Below are 14,993 nucleotides of genomic sequence, written 5' to 3'. Positions count from 1 at the left end.
CCATTGAGCTGCTCGCTGAAGCTGATGACTCTGGGAGACGGGGCGCCCACATCGACGGGTATTAGCTGATGACTCTGGGAGACGGGGCGCCCACATCGACGGGTATTACAGCCTCCATCCCAAAGGACAAGTTGAATGGTGACTCCCCCGTTGATGTGTGCGGGGTGGTACGATACGCCCACAGGACATGATAAAGCTCATCTGCCCATCGGCCAGCCTTCTCGTCCAGCCTCTTTTTAATTCCCTGAAGCAGGATTCTGTTCGTCACTTCTGTCTGCCCATTCGTCTGAGGGTCCGCCACTGAAGTAAATCTCTACTCGATCTTCAAGTCAGAGTAGATTTTCAGAAGTTCCTGCAGTCGAACTGTCTTCTGTTGTCTGTTATCAAGATGCGGGGGATTAGGAACCTGCAAACCACCGACTTCCAAAAGAAGTTCTGCACGTTTTGCTCTGTGATCTGGGCTAGAGGTTCGGCCTCCACCCACTTGGTGAAATAGTCAATGGCAACTACTACGAACGCGCGTCTTCCAGAGGCTGGTGGAAAGGGGCCCAAGATGTCCATCCCCCATACTGCGAAGGGGAGTGGCCTGATGATCGGGGCCATGAATATAGTAGGCTGGTGGATGGTGGGAGAGAATTTTTGGCATCCCTCGCACCTTCTGACCAGATTCAGTGCTTCTTGTCTTAAGGTAGGCCAGTACAGGCCTCTGAGCAGTACTTTGATTGCCAGGGCCTTGCCCCCCAGATGTTCTCCACAAATCCCTTCATGCGTTTCTTGTAGGACGTATGCGGCGTTGCTTGGCCGGAGGCACTTTAGGTATGGGAGGGTGTACAACCTTTTGTACAGGCTCTCACCATCGAGGGAAAATTGAGCTGCTCTCTGCGCCACTTTGCGGGCTTCCTTCTTTGCTTCGAGAAGCTTCCCGCTGCGTAGATATTCAATGATTTCGTCCATCCAGCAGGATTCGTGCTCCACGTGCATTACTTCAGCAGCCTCATTTTCGATACTGGATTTCTGTAGAAACTCCATGCATATACTCCCGAGAGTGGTGTATCTGGATGCGGCCAGTTTAGACAGCACATCTGCTCTTGTATTTTCTGTTCTGGGGATTTTAATGACCTCAAAACTTTTGAACTTGCTGGCTAGCTGGCGGACCTTTGAGAGGTATTTGATCATACGTTCGTCGCGGGCTTCATAGACCCCTTGAATCGGGTTTGCAACCAGCTGGGAGTCACAGTATGCTTTGAGCCTTTGGGCGCTGGTCTGGACTGCGATTGGCCTCTATCCCTCTTTGGCTTACCATAAACCCCAAGAACTTTCCCGAGCTGACGCCGAAAGTGCACTTGGTGGGGTTAAGTTTCATGTTATGCTTTTTTAGGACCTGAAATGTTTCTCTCAGATCGGACACATGATCCTGTGCACTTCGGCTTTTGACCAGCATGTCGTCGACATAGACTTCCATGTTACGGCTGATCTGATTCTGGAAGAGTTTGTTCACGAGCCTCTGATATGTGGCCCCGGCGTTTTTTAGGCCGAAGGGCATGACATGATAGCAGTAAGTCCCCTGATCCGTCACAAAGGAAGTCTTTGGTATATCTGACTCATACATTCTGATCGGGTTGTATCCGGAGAAGGCGTCCATGAAGTTTAGTAATTTGTGACCTGCGGTGGCGTCAATGAGCTGATCAATTTTCGGGAGCGGATAGCTGTCCTTGGGACAGGCCTTGTTCAGATCAAAGAAATCAACGCAGGTCCTCCATTTTCCATTTGTATTCTTCACCAGGACCACGTTTGCCAACCAGTCCGGGTATTGGATTTCTCGAATGAAGTCAGCCCTTAAGAGCCTCTCCACTTCTTCTTTTATCGCCTACCGCCTTTCAAGGGCGAAATGTCTTCTTTTCTGTTTCACCGGCCTGCAGGTTGGGTCAACACCAAGTCTGGGCGTGCTGACCTCCGGGTCGATGCCTGCCATGTCAACGGGAGCCCACGCAAAGTCGTCTGCATTGTCTTGAAGAAACTGGGTGAGACGGTGCTGGATGCTGCTGCTGAGAGAGGAGTCGATCTGAATGACTTTCTCATTGTCGTCTTTGCACATAGGGATGGAGATGAGGTATTCGGCGGGCTTCGTCCCTCAGGTCGAGTAGCTCAATCGACAGCGATTCTACTGCATTCTTGCCTTTGAGTGCCATGGCATAGCACTCCCTAGATTGAGGTTGGTCTCCCCGGACTTCTCCTACGCCGTTTGGTGTTATGAATTTAATCTTCTGGTGATACGCTGAGGCAACTGCACGGATCAGGTTCTGGCGGGTCGTCCCAAGATAGCGTTATAGACGGAAGAGGCCCTCACTACCAGGAAGTTGACCATGGCAAAGGCTTGACAGGGCGGCTCTTCGACGAGGACTGGGAGCTCAATCTGTCCCTTCACTTTTATGACCTCCCCTGAGAACCCGAACAGATCCGAGTTCGCCGGTCTCAAGCGGTCGTCGCCTATCATCATTTTTTGGAAAGCATGATAGTACAGGATATCGGCTGAGCTCCCGTTGTCGACAAGGATTTTCTTTACTTCCCAGTTTGCGACGATGATGGTTAAGACCAGGGCGTCGTCGTGTGGCAGTATCAGGTTGTCGAGGTCTGCATCTGAAAAGGAGATCTCATTCTCCGTCTTCATCTTCTTGCTGCATGTGTGCACGGCGTTTACCCGGCGTGCATATGCTTTACCAGCAGCAGATGATGTGCCCCCAACGGCCGGTCCGCCCATAATTGTGCCGATGACCCCCCTTGGCTGGGATCGCTGTGCCTTTGGTTGTGAACTGGATGGCTGAGGAGATTGGTTCTTTGCAGGGGACGGCTGTGACTGTCGAGGGCTTCGGCCCTGGGGACTCTTTTCTCTGCGCTCTCTTCTGTGGCCGTCACTTTGGACATACTTTTTCAAGTAGCCCCGGCCAATCAGCAGCTCGATTTCTTCCTTGAGCTGCCAGCATTCGTCCGTGTCGTGACCGTGGTCCCTGTGGAACCGACAGTACTTTGATTGGTCTCTCTTATTTCCCTTGGAGATCATTCTGGTCGGCCACCTTACGAGCTCTTCTCCTCTGATTGTGGCCAGTATGTGTCTCTGGGAGGTGTTGAGAGGGGTAAAGTTCTCTTCCCTCCTCTGGGGGGACTTCTCTCTTCTAGGGGCCTTATCATCCCTACGCTACTTGGTAGGGTTCTTGTCTTCGGAGGTTCTCCTCCGATTTGAGTCCAGGGCCGCCAGTGTCTCTTCAACTGCTATATACTCCTCATCTCCGGCCATCAGATCTGCCATGGATTTTGGCGAGCTACTGACCGGCAGAAGTCATTGGATCTAACGCCCGTGAGGAGTGCGTTCATTGCGGCTAAGGGATCCAAATTCGGCACTTGGAGTGCCTCCCTGTTGAAGCGGCTGACGAATGTTTTCAGAGGTTCATTATCTTCCTGCCGCAAGGCCATCAAGGATGCTGTTGTTTTCCTTGGCCTACAGCTACACATGAAATGGCGGACCAGATCGTCCCCAAAATCTTCAAAGTTGCTGATCGAGTTCGGTTTGATTCTGGAGTACCAGTCCCGGGCCGCACCAGTCAGTGTGGTCGGGAATGCTCTGCAGAGGAAGCCATCGGACGCGCTGTGGAGGAGCATCATTGTTCTGAACGTCTCCAAATGGTCCACAGGGTCAGTGGTCCCGTCATATTGTGGGACGGTTGGGACTCATAACATCGTCGGTGAACGGCGTTCTGCTTGAGAACGCCCGCGCAGCAGGCCGGCTATGATCTTTTGCCACCTCTTCTATGCGGTGGGCCATTTCTTCTATCCTATGAAGCATCGGATCAGCTTTACGGTCTGGTCGGTCCAGCGACCTGTTTCTCTCCGCTGACGGGCTCGCCGCAGAGCCAGACTGACTTTCCGGGCTTCCTCGACGAGGCCGGGATTTTTCTTGCAGTGCGTGGTCTTCGTGGGCTCGATGCTTTTGTGCAGAGCGGGACCGTGACCTCCAGCGGCGGTGAGGCTCTGTATGGGCAATCCTGGTTCTGGAGTAATGGACTCGCCTTGTGGAGTGGTGAGTCCGGTCTTCACCGTGGCGCGCTGACTCTCCCCTGCGGATATTCGACCTTTCCTGTACAGGTCGTGGAGCTTCTGGAGGAGGTTGGGGAGGCGCTTGGAGTAGCTGTTGGTACTGACAGACGAGAGCCGTCATCTGTTGAAAAAGAGCTTGAACTTGATCCGGAGTGGGCGTAGGATTGAGGTGTTCCGAGCGAGCAGGGCTCTGTTCGGCTGTGGCAGAGGTAGCCACCACCTGTGAGGCGATTCGCTCACTCCGGGTCCTGCGAGGTAGCACGGCGCGGATAGTCCGTGCAGGTGGTACTCGAGCATTCCTCTGTCCTGCCATTTTTGTAAGGGGATTTGAACAACTTTTAGTTCGTGGTCCCACGGATGGCGCCAATCTGTTAGGCCTAAAATCGGTAACAAATACGGCAGTGACGTCAGAGCTGAGCTGGAGGACCCGAGGACCCGATGTGAAGGAACTGTGTTCTGCACAAGAGCCAACGAGGTCAGAAGACCAACCGGGAGTGTTACTCCGGACAGGCCCTTCGACACTCAAGTCAGTATGAGCAGGAGTGCAGAGCTAGTTTTAAGAGTGGTTGAGAAGAAGTTATTACCCTTTGTTTGAGCTTTGAAAGCCCTTTTATAGAGGAAAACCTGGGGTGGTTGGATTACTTACCCCAGGACAGGTGTCGGCCTGCTATAGGTTTGAGTTCACCTACTCTCTGACAATTACCGAACCACCCCTGTGCTGACGTGGGATTTGCGGTGGGCCATCCTGGGGCCACGTGTCGACAGCTAATAGGTTGCTATTTTTCATACCCCATCACATATTTACTAAGAAGCTCAACTTGGGCCTATCAGAATGATCCATACTCTTCATCCAAGGACTCGAGTGTGGTAGATCAAAAGTGAGAATCATTTCAGGCATATCTAACACTCTGAAGTTCGAACACAGAACTTGGCTGGCTGCTTTCCAAATTGCCCGGACCCACAAAATTCCAAAACCTCCATCATATGACTTCTACCCCTACCTACCCCCAACCTCCCAGCCTAAACTCAAATAATAAAAAAAAGAGAATAGGAAAATAAAGAAGTCTGAAATGGATTTTTCCACGCTCGATGTACAAACACCTCGAAGAAGACGAAAAGAAAATTGTATATAAAAAAATTCTCTTTATTTTCTTGGGAAAAAATATGAATTTGCAAAAAATAGAAAAAAAAAATCAAAATATTCTGACTTTCGTGAAGATATTGTTAGGCCAAAAATCGGTAACAGATACGGCAGTGACGTCAGAGCTGAGCTGGAGGACCCGAGGAGCCGAAGTGAAGGAACTGTGTTCTGGACAAGAGCAAACGAGAGTGTTACTCCGGACAGGCCCTTCGACACTCAAGTCAGTATGAGCAGGAGTGCGGAGCTTGTTTTAAGAGTGGTTGAGAAGAAGTTATTACCCTCTGATTTGAGCTCTGAAGGCCCTTTTATAGAGGGAAACCTGGGGTGGTTGGATTACCTACCCCAGGACAGGTGTCGGCCTGTTATAGGTTCGAGTTTACCTACTCTGAGGTAATTACCATATTGCCCCTGTGCAGCAGTTAGGCTGGCGGTGGGCCATCCTGAGCCACGTGTCGATAGCTGATTGGCTGTTGTTTTTATACCCCATCAGTTGCCCCTAGTTCTCCAAGTCATTGTAGTGATTTGGGGAAGTGTGGCGAGTTATATTCCTGAACGAGCGGAGTCTGTCCGGTGAAGCCGTTTGCCCGGCCCGCGGAATTAGTCCGGAAATTTCACCAGTTCGGCCAGGAAATCAGTCCGGAAATCGTGTCAGTCTGGCCAGGAAATCAATCCGGAAAGGAAATTAGTCCGGAAATCTTGTCAGTACGGCCAGGAAATCAGTCCGGAAAATCAGTTTGTCCGGAAAGGAAATCAGTCCGGAAATTTGTCAGTCCGGAAAATCAGTCTGTCCGGAAAGGAAATCAGTCCGGAAATTTGTCAGTAAGGCCAGAAAATCAGTCCGGAAAATCGGTCTGTCCGGAAAGGAAATCAGTCCGGAAATTCGTCAGTCTGGCCTGGAAATCAGTCCGGAACTTTCGTCTGTCCGGCTTGGGCCGGACTCAAAAAGGCCGGACTCATTTTTGTTGCGTAGCGATTGCGTCATATTCTGTCTGGCTTGGGCCGGACTGATTTTTGTCGCGTAGCGATTGCGCCATATTCTATCCGGCTTGGGCCAGACTGATTTTTGTCGCCTAGCGAATCACGTCATATTCTGTCCGGCTTGGGCTGGACTGGTTTTTGTCGCGTAGCGATTGCGCCATATTCTGTCCGGCTTGGGCCGGACTGATTTTTGTTGCGTAGAGATTGCGCCATATTCTGTCCGGCTTGGGCCGGACTGATTTTTGTCGCCTAGCGAATCGCGTCATATTCTGTCCGGCTTGGGCCGGACTGATTTTCTTGACGGACACAACCGCCTTAAAAGTTATCCCGTACACGAGCACCTTCCGGATGTCCCTTAGCCCCTTGGAGATACAAGCGTATTTGCTTACGCCCTTGCCTCGAAGTGTGTGTCCATCATTAATGAAGGACACGTGGCATCCTACAAGGGCTTTCGAAGTGCGTGCCCTCCATTAAATGCGAACCGCCTTAGACAAGGCTTATAAAAAGGAGGTTTTCACTTTTCATTTCTTATCTTTTCACTGTTTACCTTTGCCTTCTCCTTTCTGCTTTTCGCTCTGCCAGTTCGGCTCTTGTAGCTCGAGGTTGTAAACGTCTGCTGACTTTGGAGCACTTCTCTGTTCGGACCGGTAATCTTCTTGAGCGCGTCTTTTATTCGTTTCTTTTTTTGCGTTCATGTCTTGTAGTAGTTCTAGCTCTGAGTCCGGTTCAGGGTCTGGTTCAGGGGAGTCCTCTTCCAGTAGCTCGGGGTCTAGTTCGTCAGGTAGGACCCAGAATAAGCCGATCAGGACTCCAGGGCCAAAAATGGCAAGTCCTGATGTTAGTGTGAAAATCGTAGATAGTGAGTACGACGTGATTGAGGATGAGGTGATTTTGGATCTGAATACCACCCCGCTCCCAACGGATAGTTATCTCCGAGCAGAGGCGAGTGTTGGTAGTGACGCCACTGAGGCATCCACAACATTTCTCCCTGGCCGGGCCGTTGAGGTCGTAGCTAGGGCCCGGATGGACGCCAATCCTCAATACAACGTACGGGCTCTTTACGAGGAGAACTTCCTTGATGAGTCCATGATGGTGGACATTAGGGATATGTACTGTGTTCCCCCAAGGTTTGGGCTGAGGGAGGCAGTAGAGGGAGATAGGGCTTGCAACGAAAGCTCCGACGTTTGCATATACGATGAGTCGTTGAGGGCCGGACTCAAGTTCCCTCTGCACCCATTCTTCGCCGCGGTCCTTCGATATTACGGGCTGGCTCCGGCTCAAGTTACTCCGAACTCGTGGAGGACGCTGACCGAGTTCTTATATCTCGTCCAGGGCCGGCTTCAGAGAAGTTTGTCTGTGTCGTTGTTCCGCGCTTGTGCGGACTTGAAGAGGCACAAGGACGGGGGTTGGATTTACATTAGCCAGCGCCCGGAGGTGAAAATGATCACTGGTATCCCATCTTCCATACATTTATGGAAGAACAGGTTCTTCTACGTCGAGGACAGGGAGTCCACTGAGCCCTGGCCGGTTCCTCTTAGGTGGGACACCCCAGATACAATTGCGATGAGCCGCAAGCCAGTCCTTGAGGGCGAGGATCTGAGAACGTTTGCCTTAGTCCGTGAGGAGCTGGACCGTGAGGGCTTCATTCATTGTTCGGAGTTCCATGAGGAAGCGGTTCTGGTCGGGCTCGGCCTTAGTACCGCGACCCCGGCACGTATGTGGCTAGTCCAGCTTTTAAACTCCTTTTCCTCTTTTTGTTGTTTCTGACTGGTTTGTTCGTCTGTATTGACTTTCAGAGATGCAGAAACAGTCAAAGATGGAGAGAGTGAGGCAGGGAGCATTCGGGAGGGCCCAGTAGGGCCAGAAAAGGAAAGCCGCTGAGATATCGAGTCCGGCTCCAACCCAAGAAACGCCGCCTCCCAAAGGCAAGACTACATTGAAGTTGGTCAGCGCCTATGGCCGGGGGACGGGGTCCTTAAAGTCGGGTGGAACATCCACCGGAGCCCGTCCTCCCCTGGCAAGATCTGGAGACAATGTTTTTCGGCCTAACTGGGCCGTTCAAAAAAATGACTCCGGCCTTGGTGAGAGTCGGGTAGCAGCGGAGCTCCTCAGCAAGGTTCTCCTAGGCAAGGACAAGCTCCAGGTCCTAAACAAACCTCCAGCTGCAGCGGATGAGGCCATATTCTCTTCCCTCTACCAGATAAGATGGCCCGTGTGTCTGCTTATTTTGTCTTTTGTTTTGCTTCTTCGTTGACACTTGCTCGCGTGCAGATTTCATTGTACTACAACGATCTCCGGGAGAAGAGCAAGAAGTTCTCCGAGGCAATAACAAAGTCCGAGGAGGAGAGTTGGCCGCTCAGAAGGAGAAGGCAGTCGAGGCCCTCAATGCTCAGAGGGAGAGAGCCCGGGAGAGGCTGATAGCGGCTGTTCAGAAAAAGGAGGACGAACTCTTCAGTTTGTCCAGCGAGTCCTATAAGGTGGGATTCTTTGACTGCCTTGAGCAGGTTAAGGAATCCAACCCGGCCGTGACCCTGACGGGAATGGTTCTCCCTGAACCACCGGCGCCTGACGACGATGAACCGGGCACCACCGCTGCCGCAGTGGTCCTGGGGGGGGACCCATCACGGGGTGGTAGCCACAGGGCGTCTTGAGCTCCCCTTCTTTCCTCAATGGGCACTGTCTTCTGATTCTTTTTGTATTGGTCCTCAGAGGTTTTATTTTTGTAATGGCCCTTAGAGGCCCGACTTTTTGTAATGGTCCTTAGAGGCCCCACCTTTCCATGAATAGAAATTGAATTTTGTTGTCCATTATCTACTTGTCTGCGCCTGGCTAATACTATTTGTTTTTAACACTGCGGGCCAAGAATACTCCGGGTAGACGTTCGAGGTGAACCAACCAGCGAGTATCCTAGTTTCAGCGAATTGAGTTTACAAGTGGCTTTGGCTTTTGCGTCCGGGCTTGTTCCGGACCAGGAGTGCGCTCCCGGTCTTTACGGAGATGAGCCGTGGCGAACCAAGCAGCGAGTACCCTAGTTTTAGTGAACTGGGTTTCCAAGGAGCTTTGGTTTTTCTGTCCGGGCTTGTTCTGGACAAGGAGTGCGCTCCCGGTCTTTGCGGAGACGAGCCGTGGCGAACCAAGCAGCAAGTACCCTAGTTTTAGTGAACTGGATTTCCAAGGAGCTTTGGTTTTTCTATCCGGGCTTGTTCCAGACCAGGAGTGCGCTCCCGGTCTTTGCGGAGACGAGCCGTGGCGAACCAAGCAGCGTGAGGAGATTTGCAAAAGAATTTCTATCATTCACATTCAATATATATATTTACAAAGTCACTTTCACGCCGGGTAGCTTACTACTGATAGTATTTGCGGAGGTTCTTTGAATTCCAGGCATGGTGTAATGGGTGCTCCTCCAGCGTCTCCAGCTTATAACTTCCCGGGCGAATCACCTCTTTTACTCGGTACGGCCCCTCCCAGGTCGGGGAGAGTTTTCCGACCTTCTTTGGTTGGGAGATAGCAGCTTTTCTTAGGACTAGATCCCCTGCTCGGAATTCTCTGGGGCCTATCTTCAAATCATGATAGTTAGACACCTTCTGCTTGTAGGCGGCGACCCTGACTCGAGACTCTTCCCGGGCTTCTTCCAGTAAGTCCAGATTTGCACGGAGCCCATCTCCATTGAGTTTCTCATCAAAGTTGGTGACTCTAGAGACGGGGCGCCCACATCGACGGGTATTACGGCCTCCGTCCCAAAGGACAAGTTGAATGGTGACTCCCCCGTTGATGTTCGCGGGGTGGTACGATACGCCCACAGGACATGATAAAGCTCATCTGCTCATAGGCCAGCCTTCTCGTCCAGCCTTCTCGTCCAGCCTCTTTTTAATTCCCTGAAGCAGGATTCTATTCATCACTTCTGTCTGCCCATTCGTCTGAGGGTGCGCCACTGAAGTAAATCTCTGCTCGATCTTTAAGTCAGAGTAGAATTTTCAGAAGTTCCGGCAGTCGAATTGTCTTCCGTTGTCTATTATCAAGACGCGTGGGATCCCGAATCTGCAAACCACGGACTTCCAAAAGAAGTTCTGCATGTTTTGCTCTGTGATCTGGGCTAGAGGTTCGGCCTCCACGCACTTGGTGAAATAGTCGATGGCCACTACTACGAACGCGCGCCTTCCGGAGGCCTGTGGAAAGGGGCCCAAGATGTCCATCCCCCACACTGCGAAGGGGAGTGGGCTGATGATCGGGACCATAGATACAGCAGGCTGGTGGATGGTGGGAGAGAATTTTTAGCATCTCTTGCACTTTCTGACCAGATTCACTACGTCTTGTCTTAAGGTAGGCCAGTACAGGCCTCTTAACAGTACTTTGATTGCCAGAGCCTTGCCCCCCGATGTTCTCCACAAATCCCTTCGTGCGTCTCTTATAGAGCGTATGCGGCGTTGATTGGCCGGAGGCACTTTAGGTATGGGAGGGTGTACGACCTTTTGTACAGGCTCTCACCGTCGAGGGAAAACCGGGCTGCTCTCTGTGTCACTTTGCAGGCTTCCTTCTTTGCTTCAGGAAGCTTCCCGCTACGCAGATATTCAATGATTTCGTCCATCCAGCAGGATTCGTGCTCCACCTGCATTACCTCAGCGGTCTCATTTTTGATACTGAATTTCTGTAGAAACTCCATGCATATCCTCCCGAGAGTGGTGTATCCGGATACGACCAGTTTAGACAGCACATCTGCTTTTGTGTTTTCTGTTCTGGGGATTCTGATGACCTCAAAACTGCTGAACTTGCTGGCTAACTAGCAGACTTTGGAGAGGTATTTGATCATATGTTGGTCGTGGGCCTCATAGACCCCTTGAATCTGGTTTGCAACCAGCTGGGAGTCACAGTACGCTTTTAGCCTTTGGGTGTTGGTCTGGACTGCGAGATTCATGGCAGCGAGGAGGGCTTCATACTCTGCCTCATTGTTGGACGCGTGGAATCCGAATCTTAGGGCGTAGTCTGGAGTGAAGTTGTCAGGCCCGGTTAGAACCAGACCGGCTCCATAGCCACCCTTGTTCGAAGATCCGTCCACGTATACTTCCCAGAGCGGTTCGGCGGTCGATGGATCCTGTCCTGCTGGTACGGGGATGATTTCTGTTTCAGTTCTATCTTCTGTTCGCTCCTCAGTTGTGATTACCCTTTCCACAGCTGGGGTTTGGACAATTTCGGATTCGGTGATCTGCTGGGGGATGGTGCATTCAGCCACGAAGTCTGCCAGCACTTGAGCCTTGATTGCCGGTCCTGGCATGTACTGAATATCGAATTCGCTCAGCTCCATGGCCCATTTTACAAGTCGTCCTGAGGTGTCCGTCTTATGGAGAACTTGCCTGAGCAGCTGGTCGGTGAGGACCTTTATTGTGTGGGCTTGAAAATACGGCCTCAACTTCCTGGCTGCCATCACCAGGGCGTAGGACAATTTCTCGACCCGCTGGTACCTGATCTCGGCATCATGGAGAACTTTCCTGACATAGTAAACAGGCTTTTGCTGACTGCGCTTTTCACGAACTAGGACAGTTGCTAGAGCCATGGGGCTTACGGACAGATACAGGAGTAGCTCCTCACCTGGTTCCGGCTTTGTCAATAGTGGCGGAGAGGACAAGTACTGCTTCAACTCCTTGAATGCGGTCTGACACTCCTCTGTCCAGGGCGCAGTCTTGAGTCCTTTGACGGCGTTGAAGAAGGGTAGGCACCTCTCTGCAGATTTTGAAATGAAGCGCCCCAGAGCGGCCACCATTCCTGTGAGCCGCTGTACTTCTCTGATGGTTTTTGGTGGAGTGAGCTCCACCACGGCCTTGATCTTCTTTGGATTGGCCTCTCTCCCTCTTTGGCTTACCATAAACCCCAAGAACTTTCACGAGCTTACGTCGAAAGTGCACTTGGTGGGGTTAAGTTTCAAGTTATGCTCTTTTAGGACCTGGAATGTTTCTCTCAGATCGGACACATGATCCTGTGCACTTCGGCTTTTGACCAGCATGTCGTCGACATAGACTTCCATGTTGGGGCCGATCTGGTTCCGGAAGAGTTTGTTCACGAGCCTCTGATACGTGACCCCAGCATTTTTTAGGTCGAAGGGCATGACACGATAGCAGTAAGTCCCCTGATCCGTCACAAACGATGTCTTTGGTATGTCCGACTCATACATTCTGATTTGGTTGTATCCGGAGAAGGCGTCCATGAAGCTCAGTAGTTCGTGACCTGCGGTGGCGTTAATGAGCTGATCGATTGTCGGGAGCGGGTAGCTGTCCTTGGGACATGCCTTGTTTAGATTAGTGAAATCAACGCAGGTCCTCCACTTTCCATTTGTCTTCTTTACCAGGACCATGTTTGCCAACCAGTCCGGGTATTGGATTTCTCGAATGAAGTCAGCCCTTAAGAGCCTCTCCACTTCTTCTTTTATCGCCTGCCGCCTTTCGATGGCGAAATGTCTTTTTTCCTGTTTCACCGGCATGCAGGTTGGGTCAAACCCAAGTCTGTGCGTGCTGACCTCCGGGTCTATGCCGGGCATGTCAACGGGAGCCCACGCAAAGACGTCTGCATTGTCTTGGAGAAACTGGGTGAGGCGGTGCCGGCTGCTGCTGCTTAGAGAGGAGCCGATCTGAACGACTTTCTCATTATCATCTTTGCACAAAGGGATGGAGATGAGGTCTTTGGCGGGCTGAGTCCCCTGAGCTTCATCCCTCAGATCTAGTAGTTCAATCGGCAGTGATTCCACTACGTTTTTGCCCTTGAGTGCCATTGCATAGCACTCCCTGGACTGAGGCTGGTCTCCCCGGACTTCTCCTACGCCATTTGGCGTTATGAATTTCATCTTTTGGTGATACGCTAAAGTGACTGCGTGGATCAGGTTCTGGCCAGGCCGTCCCAAGATAGCGTTATAGACCGAAGTGGCCATTACTACCAGGAAGTTGACCATGGCGAAGGCTTGGCAGGGCGGCTCTCCGACGAGGACTGGGAGTTCAATCTGTCCCTCCACTTTGACAACCTCTCCTGAGAAACCGAACAGATCTGAGTTCGCCGGCCTTAAGCGGTCGTTACCTATCATCATTCTCTCGAAAGCATGATAGTACAAAATATCGGCCGAACTCCCATTGTCGACTAGGATTTTCTTCAACTCCCAGTTTGCGACGAGCATGGTTAAGACCAGGGCGTCGTCGTGTGGCAGTATCAGGTTATCGAGGTCCGCATCTGAAAAGGAGATCTCATTGTCCGTCTTCATCTTCTTGCTGCATGTGTGCACGGCATTGACTCGGCGTGCGTATGCTTTTCGAGCAGCAGACGATGTGCCCCCAGCAGCTGGTCCGCCCATAATTGTGCCAATGATTCCCCTTGGCTGGGATCGGTGTGCCTCTGGTTGTGGACTGGATGGCGGAGGAGATTGACCCCGGGCATGGGGCGGCTGTGACCGTCGTGGGCTCCGGCCCTGGGGATTCTTCTCTCTGCGCTCTCTTGTGTGGTCGTCACTTCGGACATACTTTTTCAAGTAGCCCCGGCCAATCAGCAGCTCGATTTCTTCCTTGAGCTGCCATCATTCGTCTGTGTTGTGACCGTGGTCCCTGTGGAACCGGCAGTACTTCGACTTGTCTCTCTTATTTCCTTTGGAGATCATTCTGGTCGGTCACCTCACGAACTCTTCTCCTCTGATCACGGCCAGTATGTGTCTCCGGGAGGTGTTGAGAGGAGTAAAGTTCTCTTCCCTCCTCTAGGGGGACTTCTCTCTTCTGGGGACCCTATCATCCCTACGTTGCTTGGTAGGGTTCTTGTCTTCGGAGGTTCTCCTCCGATTCGAGTCCAGGGCCGCTAGTGTCTCTTCAACTGCTATATACTCCTCAGCTCCGGCCATTAGATCTGCCAGTGAGTGTGGATTTTGGCGAGCTACTGACCGGCGGAAGTCGTTGGATCTAGTGCCCGCGAGGAGCGCTTTCATTGCGGCTGAGGGATCCAAATTCGGTACTTGGAGTGCCTCCTTGTTGAAGCGGCTAACGAATATTTTCAGAGGTTCATTATCCTCCTGCCACAAGGCCATCAAGGATGCTGTTGTTTTCCTTGGCCTCTGGCTGCTCATGAAGTGGCGGACCGGATCGTCTCCAAAATCTTCAAAGTTGCTGATGGAGTTCGGTTTGATCCTTGAGTAACTGTCCCGGGCCGTGCCAGTCAGTGTGGTCGGGAATGCTCTGCAGAGGAAGCCATCGGACGCGCTGTGGAGGAGCATCATCGTTCTGAACGTTTCCAGATGGTCCACAGGGTCAGAGGTCCCGTCATATTGCAGGACGGTTGGCATTTTAAACCCCCTGGGCGCTGGGGCGCTCATGACATCGTCGGTGACCTGTGTTCTGCTTGAGAACGCCCGCGCAGCAGGCCGGCTCTGATATTTTGCCAGCTCTTCTATGCGGTGGTCCATTTCTTCTATCCTTCGAAGCATCGGATCAGCTTTACAGTCTGGTTGGTCCAGCGACCTGTTTCTCTCCGCTGACAAGCTCGCCGCAGAGCCGGACTGACTTTCCGAGCTCCTTCGAGGAGGCTAGGATTTTTCTTGCGGTGCGTGGTCTTCGTGGGCTCGTTGCTTTTGTGCAGAGCGGGACCGCGACCTCCGGCGGCGGTAAGGCTCTGTATGGGCATGCTTGATTCTGGAGTGATGGACTCGCCTTGTGGAGTGGTGAGTCCGGTCTTCACCGTGGCGCGCTGACTCTCCCCTTTGGATATTCGACCTTTCCTGTACAGGTCGTGGAGCTTCTGGAGGAGGTTGGGGAGGCGCCTGGAGTAGCTG

At 52.0% G+C, this 14,993-nt stretch overlaps 2 protein-coding genes across 2 annotated transcripts; both read right to left on the bottom strand.

The window, feature by feature from the left end:
- Positions 1-313: 313 nt before the first annotated feature.
- Positions 314-1,176, bottom strand: LOC143862924 (uncharacterized). Its single transcript, XM_077373831.1, has 2 exons — positions 664-1,176; positions 314-406 (listed from the first exon to the last, which is right to left on the bottom strand). The coding sequence occupies exons 1-2, from the start codon at positions 1,174-1,176 to the stop codon at positions 314-316; spliced, it is 606 nt and encodes a 201-aa protein (XP_077229946.1).
- A 10,904-nt stretch (positions 1,177-12,080) lies between these two features.
- Positions 12,081-12,965, bottom strand: LOC143862923 (uncharacterized). The gene is made up of 2 exons (XM_077373829.1): positions 12,714-12,965; positions 12,081-12,326 (listed from the first exon to the last, which is right to left on the bottom strand). Exons 1-2 carry the CDS (start codon positions 12,963-12,965, stop codon positions 12,081-12,083), a joined length of 498 nt encoding a protein of 165 aa, XP_077229944.1.
- Between the last annotated feature and the right edge of the window lie 2,028 nt (positions 12,966-14,993).

Source organism: Tasmannia lanceolata, unplaced genomic scaffold (genome assembly GCF_043159265.1).
Source record: "Tasmannia lanceolata isolate RefF3 unplaced genomic scaffold, GAP_Taslan_0.1 ptg000038l, whole genome shotgun sequence".
NCBI classification, from domain to species: domain Eukaryota; kingdom Viridiplantae; phylum Streptophyta; class Magnoliopsida; order Canellales; family Winteraceae; genus Tasmannia; species Tasmannia lanceolata.
This window is presented reverse-complemented; position numbering and strand designations above follow the sequence as displayed.

Bases quoted from the DNA above. Each gene is read 5' to 3' on its own strand.
- LOC143862924 (XM_077373831.1), bottom strand. From the start codon at position 1,176: ATGATCAAATACCTCTCAAAGGTCCGCCAGCTAGCCAGCAAGTTCAAA. The intron at 407-663 runs GTCAGAAGGTGC...GGTGGTTTGCAG, and splicing joins GACAAGAAGCACTGAATCTG to GTTCCTAATCCCCCGCATCT.
- LOC143862923 (XM_077373829.1), bottom strand. From the start codon at position 12,965: ATGGCACTCAAGGGCAAAAACGTAGTGGAATCACTGCCGATTGAACTA. The intron at 12,327-12,713 runs GTCAGCACGCAC...GTGACGGATCAG, and splicing joins TGCCCGGCATAGACCCGGAG to GGGACTTACTGCTATCGTGT.